Genomic DNA, 19,472 nt, shown 5'->3' with positions numbered 1-19,472 from the left:
TAAACTGAAAACTATAGTTGACACACATTTATACTCATAAACTATGTTAAACAGACGTAAACTATAGTTTACGAACGTAAATTATAGTTTAGGACGATAAACTATGATTAACAAATGTAAATTATAGTTTTTATCTATCAAAACTCTAGTATAGGATCGTGAATTATAATTTATGTCTTTTAAATATAATTTATAAATATAAATGACAGTTAACTATAGTTTAGAACCGAAAACTATAATTAACGATTGTAAAACATAGTTTATCTGATAAATATAGATTCACAATTGTGAAACTATATTTCTCAACTTTAAACTATAGTTTACGAATGTAAACTATAGTTTACAGATGTGAATCTATATTTATCAGCAAAATCTATTGTTAACGTGTATTTCCAGACAGAAAAACATAGATTTGCATTCTTAAACTATAGTTTACAGATGTGAAATATAGATTAACGTCGGTAACTATAGTTTAGGATCCGTAAACTATAGTTAACATCCGATAAACCTAGTTTATCGACTGTGAAACTATGTTTTGCTAATTTATGTGAATTTGGCGTGCTTTAGATTTGTAAACCGTAGTTTACTGATCATAAAACCCTATTTATCAGATAAACTATGTTTAACAACCGCAAATGATTGTTTTCAGTGTTAACTATAGTTTACAGATGTGAAACATAGATTATTGCGTTAACTATAGATTTCAGATGTGAAATAAACTATAGTTATGAGTCGATAAACCTAGTTTATCGACTGTGAAACTATGTTTAGCTCATTTTTGTGAATTTGGCGTGCCATATTTATGTGAATTGTTTGTTGAAATCTTGTAATTCGGTTGCCATTGTGTATGAAGCAACCCGCCAAATTTATTTTATGACTAGGATTTAACCCAAAACTGTCATGGTATCTTGCACATTGACATATTTAAATTACTCAAACATAATAGGGGATTTTCAAGGGTTTTCCTGTTATTTTTGTAGACAGCAGATAAGAAAACTAAGACGTTATAGGTATTGTCCACAATATAGAAATATCACTGAACGGAAATTAACGTATTCATGTAAGTACATGTTCAGGTATTATTAAATGTATTTTCATGCACTGTTTGTTGAAAGACCTACGTATCTAATTCATACGACTAAAACTATTACTAATTTGAGACCAAGCCAAAACTTGGGACCAGGCCTGGGGGCCATAAAACTTAGACGAACTCGCTTTTGATCTCAGTCTCACCTTTACAAAAGGAATGTATAGTGGAAAAGTGAGACTGAGATCGAAAGTGAGCTCGTCTTTTATGTTTTATGGCCCGCGGGGCCAGGTCAAATTGATGCCTAGCTAATTTTGAGGCCAGTCCTGGGTTTAGAGTATGCAATTATTAATGTCTAGTTCAGCCAACCGCTTTATCTGTGCAACACAGCCTTGTTTCTTAGGTAGCATATGGTTGAATGAAAAACCAATTACGCAAAGAAGTAAACTCTATTGGTGATAAAAATATTGGTTTTTCTTTACTAAATCATTTTCAAAAACAATAGGCAGATGTGGATACGTCTTTGAGTGAGTTTTATAATGTACTGCAAAACTTCGTCACAAAAAGATAGTTATGCCCGGTGATGCGCTTCAAGGATATTAATCTTACTCTATCTCTCAATATGCTCGAGATCATTTTAAAGTATAATTTTAAACTTGAGTATATACAATTTAGATTTAAGTTTTAACTTCCTGGAGATTATATTAGGTTTGGTTATATCGAGTGTCTGGATAAACTTTTGCAAAAACCCAACGATGCGTTTCATAACCAGTCTCGCTGTTTTGCAATCATATTACATATCGCGTTTTAACTCTAGCACTGTAACACTGGGGATGCGCTCTCAAGGAGATCCCCGCTGCGTCCTTGAATAATGTAAAACGCCAGGTTACACGCAGTAGAGTCTCATCTAGCGCAGCAACAACCCAACGGCATCCTAGTTTGTCGCAGTGGGATCGCCTGAACAGTGTAGAACGCCAAGCGACGGCGCACCTTTTAAGCATGGACAGGGAGGCTCCGCGTTCTGATAAGGCCAAAAAAAATTATCCATGTTTCCTGTCACCGGACCAACAATAGTTAGGGTAGTTTGGTAGGAAAAATATTATTTTAGAAAAAATATTTTTACTACTTTCAAAATATGTGCAATAGTGATAGGAAAAAAAGTATACTCCCAGTGTACGATGCAATTTTCTCTGTGTAAATGAACAGTCAGCAACAGACAAAGAATAAAAATCAAACAATTTTTTTTAAATTAAAAAATCCTCATCTTATTTGAAAAATTAATCAATTAATGTACATGTTTTTATACCTTATAGGGATAAATGTTTTGTTGGTGTTGTATAAGCTTAATGAAAATATTTTTAAAATCAGTCCTTGTACTTCTGTCTATTTGGGGCTTTAGTCCAACCTTTTGACCTGCTTATTACCGTTATGTAGAAGATTTGTTTAATTTTAAAGATAACTGTAGGGAAACGATTTTATGATAATTTAAACATTTATTGCAGAGTTATTGCCTAATTACAGGTTATCAACTAACTGTAATATCAGGATTGAAAGTTAAAATTTTTCAAAATTTGGACTTATATGTAGGTCTGTAATCGCTTCATGATCCCAAGGCCTGTACACCCAACCCCTGATTATAAAATGCACGATAACTTATTTACTACAGGGTTAAATCATGTAGTAAAAATGTCGTTATATTAGTTTACTATCATTCTTTTGCCAATGAGAATGAGATACAAAAGGAATTTCAACTTCTCTTTCTGAGAAAATTCCGGCGTAGTTACCGACCACAAAATCGATTAGGGTCTGGAAGTAAAATATAGGGTCAGTCGGGCGAACGAAAACAGTAATATTTTTTCTTTTGACCATAACACGCAGTAGAAACGAAGTTGGGTCGCCGTGAAAGCGCTGTAAGGTCTCCAACAGCGCCACAAGAGCTCCCCTGACGCGCTCAATTAACGAACATAATCGCACTTAGTTGCGCAGTGATAAGTCGATTGCGCTGACACAGAGACCTCTCGGAGTCCTTTGGGGTGTCATTGCGTCTTTATCGCGCTCTCACTGCGCATCCACAGCGTTTGAATACTAGTTGAACTTCAAAGAAGTGATGCTATTGTCATTGCGCTCTCTTGGCGTTTCCTCTTCGTTCATTAGCGTTTATACCGCGCTTTCACGTTGTTTCTATCTAGTGCGTTGTCAGCCAGACAACGAAAACTTGAACAATGGCTGTTGTGCAATAGCAAGCGATATAGTATTCATAACCTTGATGTGTATGACTATGTAAAAAGTAGTATTTGCAAATATCCAGGATTTATTAAAAACGTAGATGGAATTCATGCCATTTGTTCTGATGTTAATTGCACTTCTTTGTATTCTAACAACTAATGTTGACCTGTCTACTAAGATTTTTGTCATTCACAAATTACCAAGAAATTACTTACATTTCAACTATAGTGTACCTTATTTCATCAGAACAATAACAATGTTTTATCATTTATTTACTAGTACTTGTTTGTTTCCCATACAATTGTTCTTTTAAAAAATATACATAAAGACACCTTGTTCACACTTTCGGCGCGCGGGACATACCATAGATGCGAGGTAAAAACTCTTAGCACGCCATGCATGAGCACTTGGCGGATACTCAGAGAGAGATCAGTCAATCGTCAAGTAGAAACTTAGGTTAATGTGGCTTTTGTAAAAAAAAAAATAAAAAAGTGAATAAATATAAATGAGTATTTTTTAGATAAATATATTTAGTTCTGGTATATTTGAAAGCATCCAATTGGGTTAAATAAAACTTTTTCTTTTAGATTGTCACGAGTAGAAATGGCGGAAGCCGCTTCACTTAGTAGTAGTTCAACAGACACACTTCTAGAGAAGACATATATATATGCAGAGAATCCATATGGATCAGCCTGTGGTATATATAAGCAGTCGGATGTTTGCATTTTGACTTGTGACCGTTCTAAATGCTATGCCCCTCACTATGCATCGTTTATATCTCTCAGTAAGGGAGGCAACCTACCGATAGATGTTTACAGTTTGAAAATGTCTGAAATGAACAGATCTGAAGAACAAGAATCAAATGCTGTTATATTTGCAATCTTTGTATGCAAACATAACCAGAAACATTTCGAACAATGCTGGAGAAGACTAAGAGTGAATTCTATCGTTGTTTTAGGAAGCGTAGGAAAAATAATGTCTGATGTACCTGAATGTTGTTATCGTAACATTGAAAGAAAAGAAAACATGTTACAGTTTTATTATGAAATAAAGTCAGCAGTATTAAAAAACAGAGATGATAACGTTTACCATGAAATCGATAGCAATTCCCTATGTGAAATGAAAAAAGATGCTATAAAATCTTACCAAAGGGCTGACCGGAAACACAAACATAAACCATTTACTGTTGAAACAACTGAAACGTACAAAGAAAACAAGACAAAGTTAACTATTGGGACAACTGACACTTACAACGAAGACAAGAAAGAGCATTCAAGTCATTCTGAAAAAGCGAGAGATGTATATCTGGACGTACAAACTCTACTGCCTTCGCAAAGTCATTTAGGCTCATTTGTTTTCCAAAGCTATATTTTACCAATGGAAAACTATGATGGTAAAAACGAATTCTTTTCATTCACGATAGTGCTTTCATTTTAATTTTGATTTGTCATGAGGTGTTGATGAAAACATAATACGATACCCAGTACTTGTGACAAATCAAACCCAAGGTTGAATGAAATATTCTAAATGACACTACAGTCGGAAGAGATTTGGTATTGGTTAGTTTTTAATATGTAGATAACAAATCATCTATAAAAAAGAACTAACGTACTGTTTTAACACAGTCAGCACTCTATGCATTCCAGCTATCCAACAATACTTGAATACACGAAAATTCAAAACTTTAAGTTACGTTGGCTATTATCAAAAGAGACATAAGCTTAATATTGTAAGCCATTATATATATATATATATATATATATATATATATATATATATATATATATATATATATATATATATATATATATATATATATATATATTTTTTTTTTATAATTTCTGTGCGATTCGGCATTAATTTGATGACAAATAGGATAAAATCGTTAAAAATCGGTTTAAAGTGAACATTTCTTATCTTTGAAATACCAACATATCTTGATTCAGATCTGTAAATTTTAACGCATAATGATTCATACGTCTAAAAAATATTTTAATGTGCGTGATTGGATGATTGTCACCGCAAGCTGGCGACGTCATTTATGAATATTATGTTTTGAATTCATGATTTAGTCCATAATAAAGAATTCATGCTTCATTTCCACATTTTAATAATTCCATTTTCAATTCATAAAATTATAACAGTTACTCTTTTTGTGTTCGACAGAGTAGTAAATTGGACTATTTTCAATGTGTGATATGGACAAACTGTAGGAAATAAGCCTTATAAAATAGGTGATGACGTAAGAAGCTAGCTTTATCCTGCGATGTGTACGTCTTTTAACTGTCTTAATTTTGTTATTTTTTTTATTTATTCATTAGCAAGGCATATGCTTTAATGAAACATTAAGAAATAATTAAGGTTACCCTGTTTACTGTTTCTTGCTTATAATGTTGATATCTCAACTCTTATAAAGTTTCTTGTAATGTATATCTATCAAGGCAAAAAAGCATCATCTTTCTATTAGCATGTCTGGCCTTTTTATTTCTTGATCAAGAGAAAAAAAAACAAGGCGTACTTAATTTTTCATAGCAGTGAAAAAACTTTTTTATATTTGTTTCAAAATATTGTGTCTTTTAAAACACAATGAAAAAAGACGTACATGTAAATGATTATGCGGCAAAATCAAATATACATCATGTCGTGCATTTCTGTCTTTTCAATTATTAGTCTCCTACCGGTTTTCACCGGAGGGGACTATAGCTTTCCTCTGCGTCCGTCCGTTCGCTGTCTGTCCGTCGGTCCGTCTGTCTGTCCCACCTCAGTTTTCCATACTTTTTTCTTTATGAGGGATACTATGAAATTTGCTGAACAGCTTCAAAATGTCAAAGTACAAATCAAGTTTACACTTTTGTAGCGTCTGGTTGACATATTTTCGAGAAAATTAATTTTTTATATTCTAATTTTTTAATGTTCGGGTTCGATATTCTGCATAACAGAGCTTCCACAAACCGGTAGGGGACGTGTATTGCTTATGCAATACTCTCAGAATGCTTGTTTAACAAAATTTGCATTAAGAGTATGATTTGGCAAATGTTGATATATCATATGCAATAATTAAGCATTTGCATTGCGTGATAATACTTATGAATAAGTTTTTGTATGGGTTTATGCACACATTAACAACCAGTTTTCTATAGACCGTCAAAATTTATTGCTTCCATCAGTTTTTGATGTTTTTTTTTTATTAAAACACAAATAACTGTGAAAGAAATACTGTTGAAATTGATAAAAGTAAAATTTCCAAGATATCTTTATTGACACATGATCATTCTTCATCATTAAAGTTCACAGGAACAAAACAAATTTCTTACGGAGATTTATAATGGGAAATGTTTACATCTTTTCACCATTCTGAACTCATTGGAATACGTCACGCAATATATCAGCTTATTATCCGGGCTGATGCAATGCAAAATTCTCGTTGACATTCAATTTTGGTTGTATATTAAAGTCTGAAGTAGTGGAGGGGCGTTTCGAAAAATATTAGTGGATGAAAGTAGCTTGAGCTCAAAGGTATTTATGATAATCGAAATATCAAGCAAAAAGTGGTGGATGCAAAAACTCGGGACAGAGTATAACTAGAATGTTCAGTAGAAGTCGCACGTTTATTATTGCAATTTTTTTATTTGGTCATTGCAGAATTAGAAAACAAGCATCCGGAAGATATTGTCTCAAGATACAATGAAGGAAGATGCAAAAATTCGATTGATTTCGAAAAATATATTGGTACCACTTTGATAAAAAAATGTGTTGATGGCAAATACATTCATTGCTTAGTTAAAATTCTATCGTGCCAAAAAAGAAGAATCCAACTTAACGCCTTTAGATACATTGAAAAAATGTTATATTCATTAGATGTACGACTCTGCAACACTCAGGATTTACTGCATGGAATCACTGACCTACTTTCGTTGGTTGAACTATGGTCTGGTGATCAGGAACTTCTTCTTCTATTATTGAATAGTGCGTTGACCATGTTAATCATTCTCTTCATGTCCTTTAACGCAAGAGTGGACGTTTCTATCAAAAATGACACCAGAGACGTATGTAAAAACGCCAAAGAGAAAATGAATAAGGTGGAACATCTTCATAACACCGATGAAATACTGACAAGCGCCTTTGATAACCTTCGGAAATCCGCCGAATGTTTTTGTGATCACTTGGAAACGGTGTCGGTACTTCGAATGGGAAACTGGTCAGATGCAATGAAGAAAAACAGCAACAGAGAGAAAATAATAAAAGACTTTCCTGAAATGAGTGAGTTAGAGCAGTCTACGGTAATATTCGGCCTTTTAAATCAGGTAAGCTGTTAAAGCTAATCATATATGTCATAATTTTAACATCGTTTAAAATAGCTGAATAACTATATATTTGTTAATTTATTGTTTTATCAATAGGTTATGATTCAGGCAGGCGGAAATCAGACCACTCTTTTTAACATATTGTGTACTTGCATAGAAACGACCTTAAATATAAGAAGGAAAGACAATATTTCAATCTTCCCCATGCTTCAACTAACAACCAAAATGATGAATATGACCTTAGAGACGTCATATTACCAAGGTATTGTTTGTTTTTCCTTTCTTTTAAAGTAAAAATAAGCTTTATGTACAAGATAAATCAATTTCTCATGTTAAATATTTTTCAGCTGAAGAAACCATGAATGTATTCAGTTTGTACTTAGATGATGTGATTGTCCATCAATCTGTTCGAAAGTTCCTTCTGAAAGAAATTGAGTGTTTGCTTTTTCATAAAGACAAACTCATCGTCAACAAAATGTTTTCTTTTATGAGCAAAATCAGGATGCATTTGCCCTATGATCTAAGACAGATCACAGTTTCTCACGTCGAAAAATCGCTTCAACCGTTGGATATATCCATTGACAGCGAAACCAACTCCACTGGTAGCAACACAATATCTAGTCCACAATGGACAACGTTTAAAGGGGCTGTGAATAATAAAAACGTTAGTGTTCACATTCTCATACCATCTAAAGACTGCATTATGAAAGGAATAATGGAAGATTACAGAAAAAACTCAACACAGAAAGATCTTCTCAAAGAACACGAACAGCAGAGAGATGTGCTCTATTTGTTATGCCGTGAAGGAAAGACGCCGCTAGTTTTGCCTCTTGTTGCATTTCAGTGTCGACCGCTACCGCCTTTTTACATCACATTACAAGATCAAAATAGTGTACTCCTGTCCGATTATCTTTTGTCAAAAAGAAACTGGAAAGACTGGGTTCCATTTAGAAAGCTTTGTACAATGGCAGCTGATATTCTAAACGCTGTGAAGTTTTTGCATTCCAGAGACATTATTCATCGTGGTCTCACTGCATCTTGTTTTTCTGTCAGAGAAGACGGATCGGTTTACCTGTCAAATCTTGTCACTGCATCAGATGGCCATTTATCGGAATTCATAGCAGGTAAATAAAACACGTCCATTGGCCAAGCAACGAGGCCTGACTTTCATTTAAGTTTCAAACTAGCTGTTATATTTGCATGTTTTTACAAATAATGTTTTAGAAAATATGATACTAAAGAAGTAAACAAGTTTTCAATGGGTAATCCTTCAGCTTCAACAACGATACAAAAAGACAAAAATACATTTCTTCTTTTTACAAACATGTTTATCTTTATATTTGTTTCCTGTTTTGGCACTTAGCAATGCTGGCTTTTAAAAGGCCGTTGTTAAATAAATGTTAGTACAATATTTAATTCATTTTGGGTTTTTTAACATGTTCCCTGCATATGTATACAAATTATGAAGTTAAGGTCAATGTCAGTAAATCAAAAACTTACAACAATTAACAGCAATAAATGAATTTAAAATGCACGGTCGGTAAACAAATGTAATATATTTAATGAGCATTGCTAATTGGTGGTGCGCTTAAAACATAAGTCACATCAAGAATTTTCGTTTTAATCTTTAATGTTTGTTTGAAAAAATTTAAAATGAGAATTGATAGATATATTGAAATTGTATAGTATTCTATATTATTTTTCAAAATACATGATATACTTTAAAATATGATGTGACACGATTTAAGTTGATATCTCTATCGAAACCAGGGGGAGGGGGTTCTATAACATGGCGGTTTTTCCACTTCATACCGTTTTGGGAAAGGAAGATAATTTTGTTTACATGGAAGATATCTACACAGATGCATGTTTTACTGTGGATAGAAATATGTACAAAAATATGTTAAGATACAAAACCTGATTTTAAGCAGTGTCGTTACAAACGCGTATATTATATTTAAGTCCAAGATATGGCATCGAATTTTGAAAGTTTAAGCTAAAGTCGTTAAATATAGTTAAGATTTGAAACATTTCATTTTTATCGTCGCCATGAAAGGTGTAAATACTTTCATTTAGAATTAAATAACTCTAGTTTTAAATGTGCTGTAATGAATTTGTCGGAAAAATGCGATAAAATGGCGATTTCTGGTAATGTTTATCTTCTGAATTTAAATTTGACCTTTTTACTATAATGACATGTTGTAGAATGCACAAGACAGCCCCTAAGATGGTCCGCCCCGGAGTCAATCCTGTACGATAAATACAGTAAAGAGAGTGATGTGTACATGGTTGGACAACTCCTTTACGAACTGTTTACACATGGATGTCATCCATATACAGAGCTTTATGGATATTCTTTAGATTATGTTTTGGAATTGGTATGTATACGTATTTACAAAAAATTACAACCAGCATATCTTTGATTTAAACAAACTCATTTTAGTTTTCAGTAAATTGTTATGTTTACATTCTCATTTAGATTGTCTTTCAAAATCTTAAACCAAGACAGTGGCCATGCATTCCAAAGGCAATTCACGAAGTCATATTGCATTTTGTAAATTACGATCCCCCAAAAAGGAGATCTTTGAATAATGGACTAAGAGACCTTAACAATATCTTGCTTGAATTTCCGTCATATCGAGGTAACCAAACTATCTTACGAAAGTATCTAGAAAACTTTTACATGGAAGTTATACAACAGCAAACCGAATTTAAATGTTTAATTTTATTCTAGCTTCTAGAAAAAGACTGAGTCAATCACACAAAGAGGACCTACGATATCCAGATATTGATCCTTTACTGCCTAAAGAACCACAGACAGTAAGGGCAAAAAAGCATGGATGATATTTGAAAACTATCTTTTGTGTGTTATAAATCATTGATTTTCACTTTCAGAAGTAGGTGAATAGTATGCGTTTAGGTAACACATTTTGGAAAGATAACGTATATAACATTACACTTAATTTTATTGTTTATTTCGATAATTAGTACGTCACAATATCGAGGTGTCCCATACGACCAACAAGTTTGTAGCCTTTGAATATTTGTAAATAATGAAATAAATCCATTTTGTTTAACACCACGCAAGCGATATTCTTATTTGTAAATTCAAAAATAGTACTTGTAGGTAAGCCTTTTGAAAACAATAGCATTGCTTCTTAATAGAAATAAAAGTTAGGTATTGAGCAACATTAAAGAATATTTAATATCTATTTATTGAATAAAAAATAGAAAATATTTGTTTATCTAATGAAATTAAAGAATATTTCAGTCCCAATTTTCTCTGTCAAAATTCTTAAAGCTAAACACCCATCTTTCGATTCAATTTTAAAACAACCTGAATGATGATATCGATATACTTAAATATTTATAGTTTTAGCCTACTTTTATTGACCTTATGATGTCAGCTAAGAATATTTGAAGTCAATGATGTTTGAGATATGCAGTTTATTAATGTTTTTAAGCACTTTTCATTTTTTTCCGCAATTTAACATGTAGACATTGATTGCGAAAAAATTGAAAAGTCTTAAAAGGGGCATGGTCACGATTTTGGTCAAAAATTATTTTCCCGATTTTAATGTTTACAATGCTCCAGAAAGGCATTTTTAATAGGCAACCAAAATTTAAGTGTCATTTGTTGAGTTATAAGTGAGTTACAGAGCTTACAATTCTTTGCTATGTAAACAAACTTATGCTTTTGTTTACATTTTGAACGCTGAAGTGAAAACTCCAGTTTTAGACCGAAAATGTATGTGGTAAACGTTAAGATCTGTTTATTTATGCTTAAAATGAACAAGAAGATGAAAAAAACAGCTGGAAAATGAACTTTTACCGGTATATTGAACTAATGTAAACAAAAACAGAGCACGAGCCTTGTTTACATGACAAAGAATTGTGAGTCTTGTATCTTGCTTATAACTTCACTACTGACTCTCCAATTTCATTCAATCATTGGAAACGCATTTCTAAAGCATTGTAAATAATGAAAACAGAAAAATAGAATTTGACCAAAATCATGACCATGCCCCTTTAAAAGCATTAATAAACTACAATTATATGATTGCATAAGTGACAACAAAAAATCTGCAGATTTGATTGACTCACGGAGAAATACATAATTTATGTTACTAAAATGCTGTTTTTGTTTTAGCCGATTTTTAAATAATTTAACAAAATAATAACACTTTAAAATTAATGACAAAATCAATTCATTCTTCAGGTAATTAGAGTGCTAAGATATTTTACCTATTTCATCAAACTTCATAACAATTTTAAGAAGAGAACATGAACCCTGAGTATACAATTTTCCTAATGCATAATTGTTCTTCATTACAGGAACTACCAACATTCTTTCAACAAATTAAGAATCAGATTGGTAGTAAGTATTAAAGGCAAAAATAACAAACATTGTTTACCTTTATTTCAATTTTCTAACATTTGTTCATCAAATTATATTTGTAATTCAAAATTTAGTCCATTTCTATAACAGCTGAGAGTTTCACATCGTTTTCATGTAATACGAATTCTGTTTCGTAGATGCTTGTTTGTAAAACTGATCACAATTGCTATTTCTTAAACAAACAAGTGTTGTTGTCCCCCCCCTCTAAAAAAACAAATCAAAACACACAACTTATTGTTTTTATGGTGTGTGTGTGTGTAGCAGCTAGACTACTTATAATTATATTATATAAATAAGTTTATACTGGATTATCTATAATTTCAGAGACAAACCCTTCAATGTATTATGAAAATTTGGGTAAATCCAAGAGGAGGACTAGTAATAGTCTTGCAATATCTGAAGCCGATATTACTTCCAGTGAAGTCCCATATATATTAAAAGAGGTACAAAAATTTGATAAAAAAATGTTGGAAAAGCTTATAAAATATATTTATTTTTTATAACCCCCTTTTTATAATATATAGGATTCCAAACTAATAGTAGATGAGCCAGTATCCGAAAAGTTCTTTAAAGTGTACTTTACCGATCTTAGCGAATCCCCACTCCAAGAAACTCTAAACATATTGAATTGGCCGCCTTCTGTGGAGAAATCGGACGCCTTTATTTTGGTTTGTTCGTCAAAAACATATCTTAAAGAATTAAAGTGTCAGTTTAATTAACTAAATTCATTGTGACAATTTTCATTGATTTTATTGTTATATTTATATTATCTAGCATTTTACAACATGTGTGTCTGGGGAATCACTCTCACAACTGTCACTGAGGAGGTGCTTTGGAGACCCAGACGATGAAGAAAATAAATTGAAATATTCTTGGCTCGTACACCTTGCCGTGCACTTTATTGGTTTGTTACACGAGAGGAACTGGATCTTACGTGACATATGCTGTCAGAATCTGTATTTGAGCAGCAACATGCAAAAGGTCACCTAACTTTTAATTTGAAATTGTTCTTGATCTGAGCGAAACAGCTAGTTTGTTGTTATTCAGTTTGCATTTTTGACAAAGCGGAAGATTAAATGCCGTTTAATATAATGACGTATAAATTTCAAAAGAATTTTAAAAAGCTCCACTGTTTTTCGCGTATATTTAACGACTATAATAAATGAAGTTTAATTGGAAATAAATACAAGAACATATTTACGATCAGGCTAGAAAATTCTTTACAATTAAGTAAACATTTGATATGGGGGTTTGTAATGTCAAGTTTTATGCAAATTAGCTCAAAATGCAGTCTTTTTATCTTTCATCTTCTGGTCATTCTATCAAATTCTCTGATATTTTTACAAATTACATGAAATGCATATGTATTTAAAATGACATATTAAAAAATATGATTTCCTTCGGAAAACGTTCTGCAAGAAAAATTCATTGCCTATATATTGATTTAAAATTGGTTTATTGCGATGCAATGATAAAATGATTTTTCTGTGCTGGTGAAATTAACACATTAATTTTTATTTCGCAGTGACCACAATTAAAATATATCAAAACTTGACAATTGAGAGACATTTTAAAGATGCGTGTTAAAATAAAAATAATTAACAAAGAGACCGATATAAAACAAACAAATAATTAAAAATGAAGAAAGCAAACAAAAATCCTAAAAAAGAAAAGGCTAGAAATTGACATATTAATAATGAGTTTAATCTTCTAGGTGTTCAGCACAAAACTAGGGCGAATGGCGTACCTAAGACAACAGGATGGTTTGGATGACAGTATCATTGATGAAATTTTCTTTGATCGTAAAAACTGGTAACTAGTGACACTTATAATCGGTCTCGTTCTCTCTCTCTCTCTATCTCTCTCTCTCTCTTGAGTGTAATTAATTACATTTTTCAAAGTAATTGGAAGTAATTTGTAATTGAGTCTCCCTTCAATTACAAGTAAATGAATGTATTTAAATACATTCCAAAAATATCATGTATTTTCAATTACTTTTTAATTACATTTGAATTACTAGTTTAAAAAGGTGTCATATTCAGTTTAGTTCTACATTAACTTTAAGCTTTAAGCAGTATTTTTTACCAGTACTTTTTACCAGTACAAGTAGATATAATCAATAATAATATATGTACAGGGAAATAAAGTTTACAGGAGAATTACAGACAGAAATTTAATAATGATGTTTAGGTTACATACCTGTTTTAAATGGGCTCGTGTTTATACAATAATTAAGTGTCTCATTATGTTTGATGTGTTTTTACAACATGATACTCTAGAAAAGTGTTAATTTGTTCAGGCCTGAAGCCCTCTCATACACAATACGCATTTAATAAATCTTTAGTATAAAAAATCTTGTTCAGAACCAAACATGAACCCAATGACACTGGATTAAGTACCCATTATATTAAATGTTTATATATTATTTTAAAATATGCTTTAAAGAAAAATCTATAAATAATGATTGAAATGAATGCAAACCTTTAAAGACATTACCATAAAAAGTTTTGTGTGTCGCAGTGCTGTTTATTCATGTATTAATCCTTCAGATATTTAAAGTAATTGAAAGTAATTAATTACATTTGAAAAATTCAATGTAATTGTAATTGCAAGTTATTGACAAAAATAATGATGTATTTCAAAGTAATCAATTACATTTCAAAGTAATGGACCCCAACCCTGAATCTTAATTTATCAAATATTAAATTATTAAAGTATGATTTTGAATTAGAAAAGGCATTTCTTTCTTTTTCCAGAAAAAAGTTTTTTAAAACTTAAATTAGCAAAGTATACATGTATCCTGAAAAATGTATAATAATATCATGGTCGATGAAATGTGGTTTGATTTTCATAATTTTTCTAAAAATGGTTATAATATATTTGAAATCCGTCTATTGATACTCAATTTTGTTTAACGACGATACCATGCTATATTTTCCAGGTTCCCTCTTGAAGTTTTGCAACATAAGCGATATTCCAAAGAAGGAGACGTGTACATGCTTGCAATGGCAATATACGAGTTCTACATGGGCCTTCAAATAAATTTAGAGAGTCCCGTTTTGTCGTATTTGAACTGTATTCCCTTTTGTAAAATTCCAAAAGATGAGGTAATGCTTTTCTGTCTCTGTTTTTCTTGACTGTCAAATATTCAGTCAAATCTTTCTTTTTAGACGGAGGCTGTATAACAGCCTCCGTATATTGTGATTGTCTTGCCCGTGACGTCAAATAATGAGGATTCCTTAAGCACCATCTAGCGGTGGACGAAATAATGAATAATTATGAGATTCAATGAATAAACATGATGTGCTTCTTTGTCTCTGTCGTATATCGTTCGCGTATTATCAATTAATCTCCCGCGGAGACGTATCTTTCTTTACAGCTGCAACACCCCTCCCCCCTTGCAAGTGATTTGGGAAGTCAGAGTGTTATTACAAGCTGATAAGAGTGTCGCGCGTGAAATAAAATAGATAGAAATAACAAAAAATCTTTAATAAGATGCAAACAATAATATATATATATATCATTAAAACTGGTACGATAAAACTGAACTTGATTTCTCTGCAAATTCAAAATAAATAGCAAAATTAAGTTCATGTGTTTATTGTGTCCTTAGTATCAACGAGAGAGAGAGAGAGAGAGAGAGAGAGAGAGAGAGAGAGAGAGAGAGAGAGAGAGAGAGAGAGAGAGAGAGAGAGAGAGATTTCTGTTGAGAAAAAAGAAGTATACGAATCAAACTTCACAAACACAGTATATCAATCTTTGAATCAAACATCACAAACAGTAAAGAATACATGCACTTCATTGTTAGGCATGCTTCCTTTCTCTTTACTTGAAATCAAAAACATCACAAACAGATTAGAATACAACATTGTTAGGCATGCTTCCTTTTTCTTTACTTGAAATCAAAACATCACAAACAGTGTAGAATACTTTATTGTGAGGCATACTTCTTTTCTCCTTACTTGAAATAAAAACTATTAGAACGAAACTTTTCCCCCTTATCTTGGTACACCTCGCGCGTTGATTTGATTAACAGAGGTAACACGTGGACTCAGACTGAAACTGCATGCTGGATCGAAATCACAATGTACTATATTCTTTTGTGGATACTAATTTTAATCAATATATAATATTAGTATATTTCAATGATACATAAAATTACGCCTAAAACTCTCTCTCTCTCTCTCTCTCTCTCTCTCTCTCATAATGATCATGATAAGAAAATATCTGGATCGACGACATTCATTAATCAAAGAACTGAAGTACTGACGGGAGTTAATTTTATCGATTATTATTTATCTTAAAATTAAGGATATGTTATTTTGCTTGGCAAGTAGTTTATAATCTGTATTTGAATTACGCACATTTTTATAATATGAATTCTCGGACTTTTTCGACAAGAATTTCGAGAAAACCTTTTATGAATCACGTTGTGTAATATTTAAAAATAGAATTGATTTCATCAAACCATGTATCGGTACTCGGAATATTTCAAAAATTGTATGGATCCAACCAATAATGAACTCTAGTCTCGTTCAACCAGATGCTTGGCTGTCTCTGTAAATCTCTGACGAGTAAAAGATACCAGATCACGTGATCGCTTGATGATGCGACCTCTAGCTATAGACTGACTCTCTGCTTGCCGAAGATGTACAGAGACAGCTGATGGTTGAACGAGACTATATTGAACGCTGGCGTAGGAATACATACCACTGCAAAAAAAATCTAAATTGTTCGTACTATTTCAAATCTGACAACTAGTATTTTCAAGGTATTTATAAATAAGTTCCCTTTAATAAATTGCTTCAGCGTATATTACATCGAATTTATCGATTATTTTCAAGAACTAAGTCTTGTCAGCGGTGATGATTTGTGCTTAGGTCCAAACACTGTTTCAGTTTCGGTTTTCCAGAGTAACTGCATAGGAGAGTTGAATAAAATCAACTACCAATCAAGAAACCCCTTCTGTAAGATAGAAAAGGGGAGGGGGGTTGTACGGTAAGACGAAGTTGTTTGCAATTTAGAGGTTATCTTTTGTCTTGAACAGGTGTGGAAACATGCCGTTTTCTACCTTGGGTTTGCAAATCACTATACACGGAAAATAATCATATCGACTTAATCTAATTATACACAAGGAAAGAAACGTGTACATACATGTAAATGGATTGCATTGTATTTTTCAAGTTCGAGTTGTATGCCTTTAATAACATGTACAGTTTCCCATGTTGTTTTGTGATGCAAAATAATTTCCTACTTCCATTTTTGTAAAGAATAAACACCTTAATTTAGTAATATAACAAGCTTATATGGTTAAAATAAGAGAACAACACTAATTATTTTAATATCATCTACCTAACTCTGATGTCAACTTGGAAAATATCCTCGCGACCTTAAATTACCATAATACTAAACCGCTTCGCAAATATTCTAACATGATAAGCGGTAAGCGCGCTGTTTTTTTTTAAATAAAAAAAAATCACATATTTTCATTAGTTTAATTTCATTCGAAATGATGCCTCCGTCTATCAGTACTTTCAGTACTTTGATTTAATTCTAGCGTCGACACGTTTTTTGTTGGTGCTGCAATATAGTTCATAGTACATGTGTGTATTAGATAAGCAGCGTGCAGTTCTATATCCTTTCTACACAGAAGGGTTACTTCGCGACATAAAGCTTCGCCAGAGTGGAAATCATTAGAATATAGATCTCTCTAACATGCTTCATCTGTAAACTAAAACAACATTTTCTCTTTTTGTTATAGTTAACTAAACATCTTTTGTCTGGAGAGGTGCCACAACAGCCTATATATTGTCCTGACGAACTTTATGAGATAATGGTCAAGTGTTGGAACAGAGATAGAACCAGGAGACCCTCCTGTTCTGAATTCCTACAGGTTGCAACCAGGTCAGATTTGCAATACATAAGAAACCATATTCCCGTTAATTTAATCAAACAAAAAACTAACATTGTTTATGTTTTTCTAGCTTAGTGAAAGAGAATGTATACTTTTCCTTCTACATTCATGCAAAAGATGGATGGCATAACCAGGGTACTCCTCCCCTTCCACCAAGAAGTTCAAATACCTTATCCAATTCAACAATTACAGTACCATGTAATCAAAAAGACAAAACCAACGGATCAATAGACAACCGTGGCATTGGGTATCAAAGTACACTTAAGTACGATAACGTTGCCCAAAGACAGTTTTCTTCCTCTCAGGGATTTGATAGGAAGGATTCAAAACGCAGCAATTTGAGGAGGGTTAATTATTTTAACTTTGGATCCTTGCGCAAATCAAGGTTTGAAAGTCAAAGTGATTATCAATTATGTAAAACTATATCGCCTCAGGGTAGTGTGGATAATTTAAGTATCCACAGTCTCTATGCTTCGGTTACCTCCGCCACAAATTCGAGTTTACGCTCGAGTTTTTCATTGGCAAATAAAAGTTCAGACTCGAGTTTATCACTGGCAAATGCAAATTCAGACTCGAGTATTTCATTGGCAAATAAAAGTTCAGAATGGAGTTTCCCAGTGGAAAATGCTAGTTTAGACTCGGATTTATCTATAGCAAATTTAAGTTCTAGTGATTCTGTCTTTTCAAAAGGACCTGACCAAAATCACATATCAGTTACAACGCTGATGACAGCGATGACTGAAAAAACAAAAGATTTAGAAACAGTCACATTAGATCCACCGCCAGTTGCCTGTAGGTATGACGCAGCATTACTTGTAGATAAGGACCAAAAAATTGAGGAAGATTATAGTTATGCACAAACCCAGAATGGTGAAGACAATTTAGATTATGTGAACCAAGATGTTGAAGAGGAAGACAGTTTTCTGACCCCAGTGTTTGTATAAAGTTTCTTGCATGCTTGATTTATTAAGGACTCTGTAAATAGATTTGAAATAATAACCATATGCCAAAGTAAAACACAAAAAAGAAAAGTATTGATGTATTTAGTATCATTGTATTATGGATTATGATTCATTTTTAATTAACTAAACTAATCATGAATAAATCATATCATATAAGAATTTTGTTTTCATTTGCGATTCAATTATGTTTCAAACGTTTTTTGAAAATCAATATCAACTTAATCAACAGTTACGAACTCGCACACGCACGCACATACTCACACAAACACAATGAGATCCCCCGGCTATTCGGTGAATTTTAAATTGTAACAGTAATAACGAACATTGACGTCGTTATTATGACGTTAAAGAATAGACAACGTCAGGAAAGTGTGCACTCTGTCTGGAGATGGCACCAAATAATGAGTAGATTTTACAAAATAGTGTAAACGTAATGACATACGTACAAATGATTCTGTTCGGAAACGAGGAATTAATAATCTTGCGAGGAGTTAAATTTTATCACCGCATTTGCACTACCTTGGGATTTTATTTTCATTTGACCTTTTTCTTCTTCTTCGTGTGTGTTTTTGCACCTGTACATATACATGATATTGGCTTCTGGATAATAAACGGTTTGTGAAAAAGAAAAACAATGTAC

General features: G+C 32.4%; 1 protein-coding gene across 2 annotated transcripts; it reads left to right on the top strand.

The window, feature by feature from the left end:
- Nucleotides 1-865: 865 nt before the first annotated feature.
- LOC105326034 (uncharacterized) lies at nt 866-18,991 on the top strand. Of its 2 annotated transcripts, XM_011425865.4 has the most exons (16): nt 870-1,060; nt 3,841-4,646; nt 6,896-7,557; nt 7,654-7,819; nt 7,905-8,681; nt 9,763-9,935; nt 10,037-10,199; nt 10,292-10,377; nt 11,893-11,935; nt 12,281-12,399; nt 12,481-12,624; nt 12,731-12,937; nt 13,671-13,768; nt 14,898-15,063; nt 17,718-17,860; nt 17,941-18,991. In XM_011425865.4, the coding sequence occupies exons 2-16, from the start codon at nt 3,857-3,859 to the stop codon at nt 18,812-18,814; spliced, it is 4,611 nt and encodes a 1,536-aa protein (XP_011424167.3). In that variant the 5' UTR covers nt 870-1,060; nt 3,841-3,856; the 3' UTR covers nt 18,815-18,991. The 2 variants fall into 2 exon arrangements, with proteins under 2 accessions (XP_065936565.1, XP_011424167.3); XM_066080493.1 differs by lacking the exon at nt 12,481-12,624 and having other exon boundaries at nt 866-1,060.
- The last annotated feature ends 481 nt before the right edge of the window (nt 18,992-19,472 follow it).

The sequence above is a fragment of the Magallana gigas genome, chromosome 3 (genome assembly GCF_963853765.1).
Source record: "Magallana gigas chromosome 3, xbMagGiga1.1, whole genome shotgun sequence".
NCBI lineage: Eukaryota > Metazoa > Mollusca > Bivalvia > Ostreida > Ostreidae > Magallana > Magallana gigas.
The sequence above is the reverse complement of the archived record's forward strand: the minus strand, read 5'-3'. Positions and strand labels throughout refer to the sequence as shown.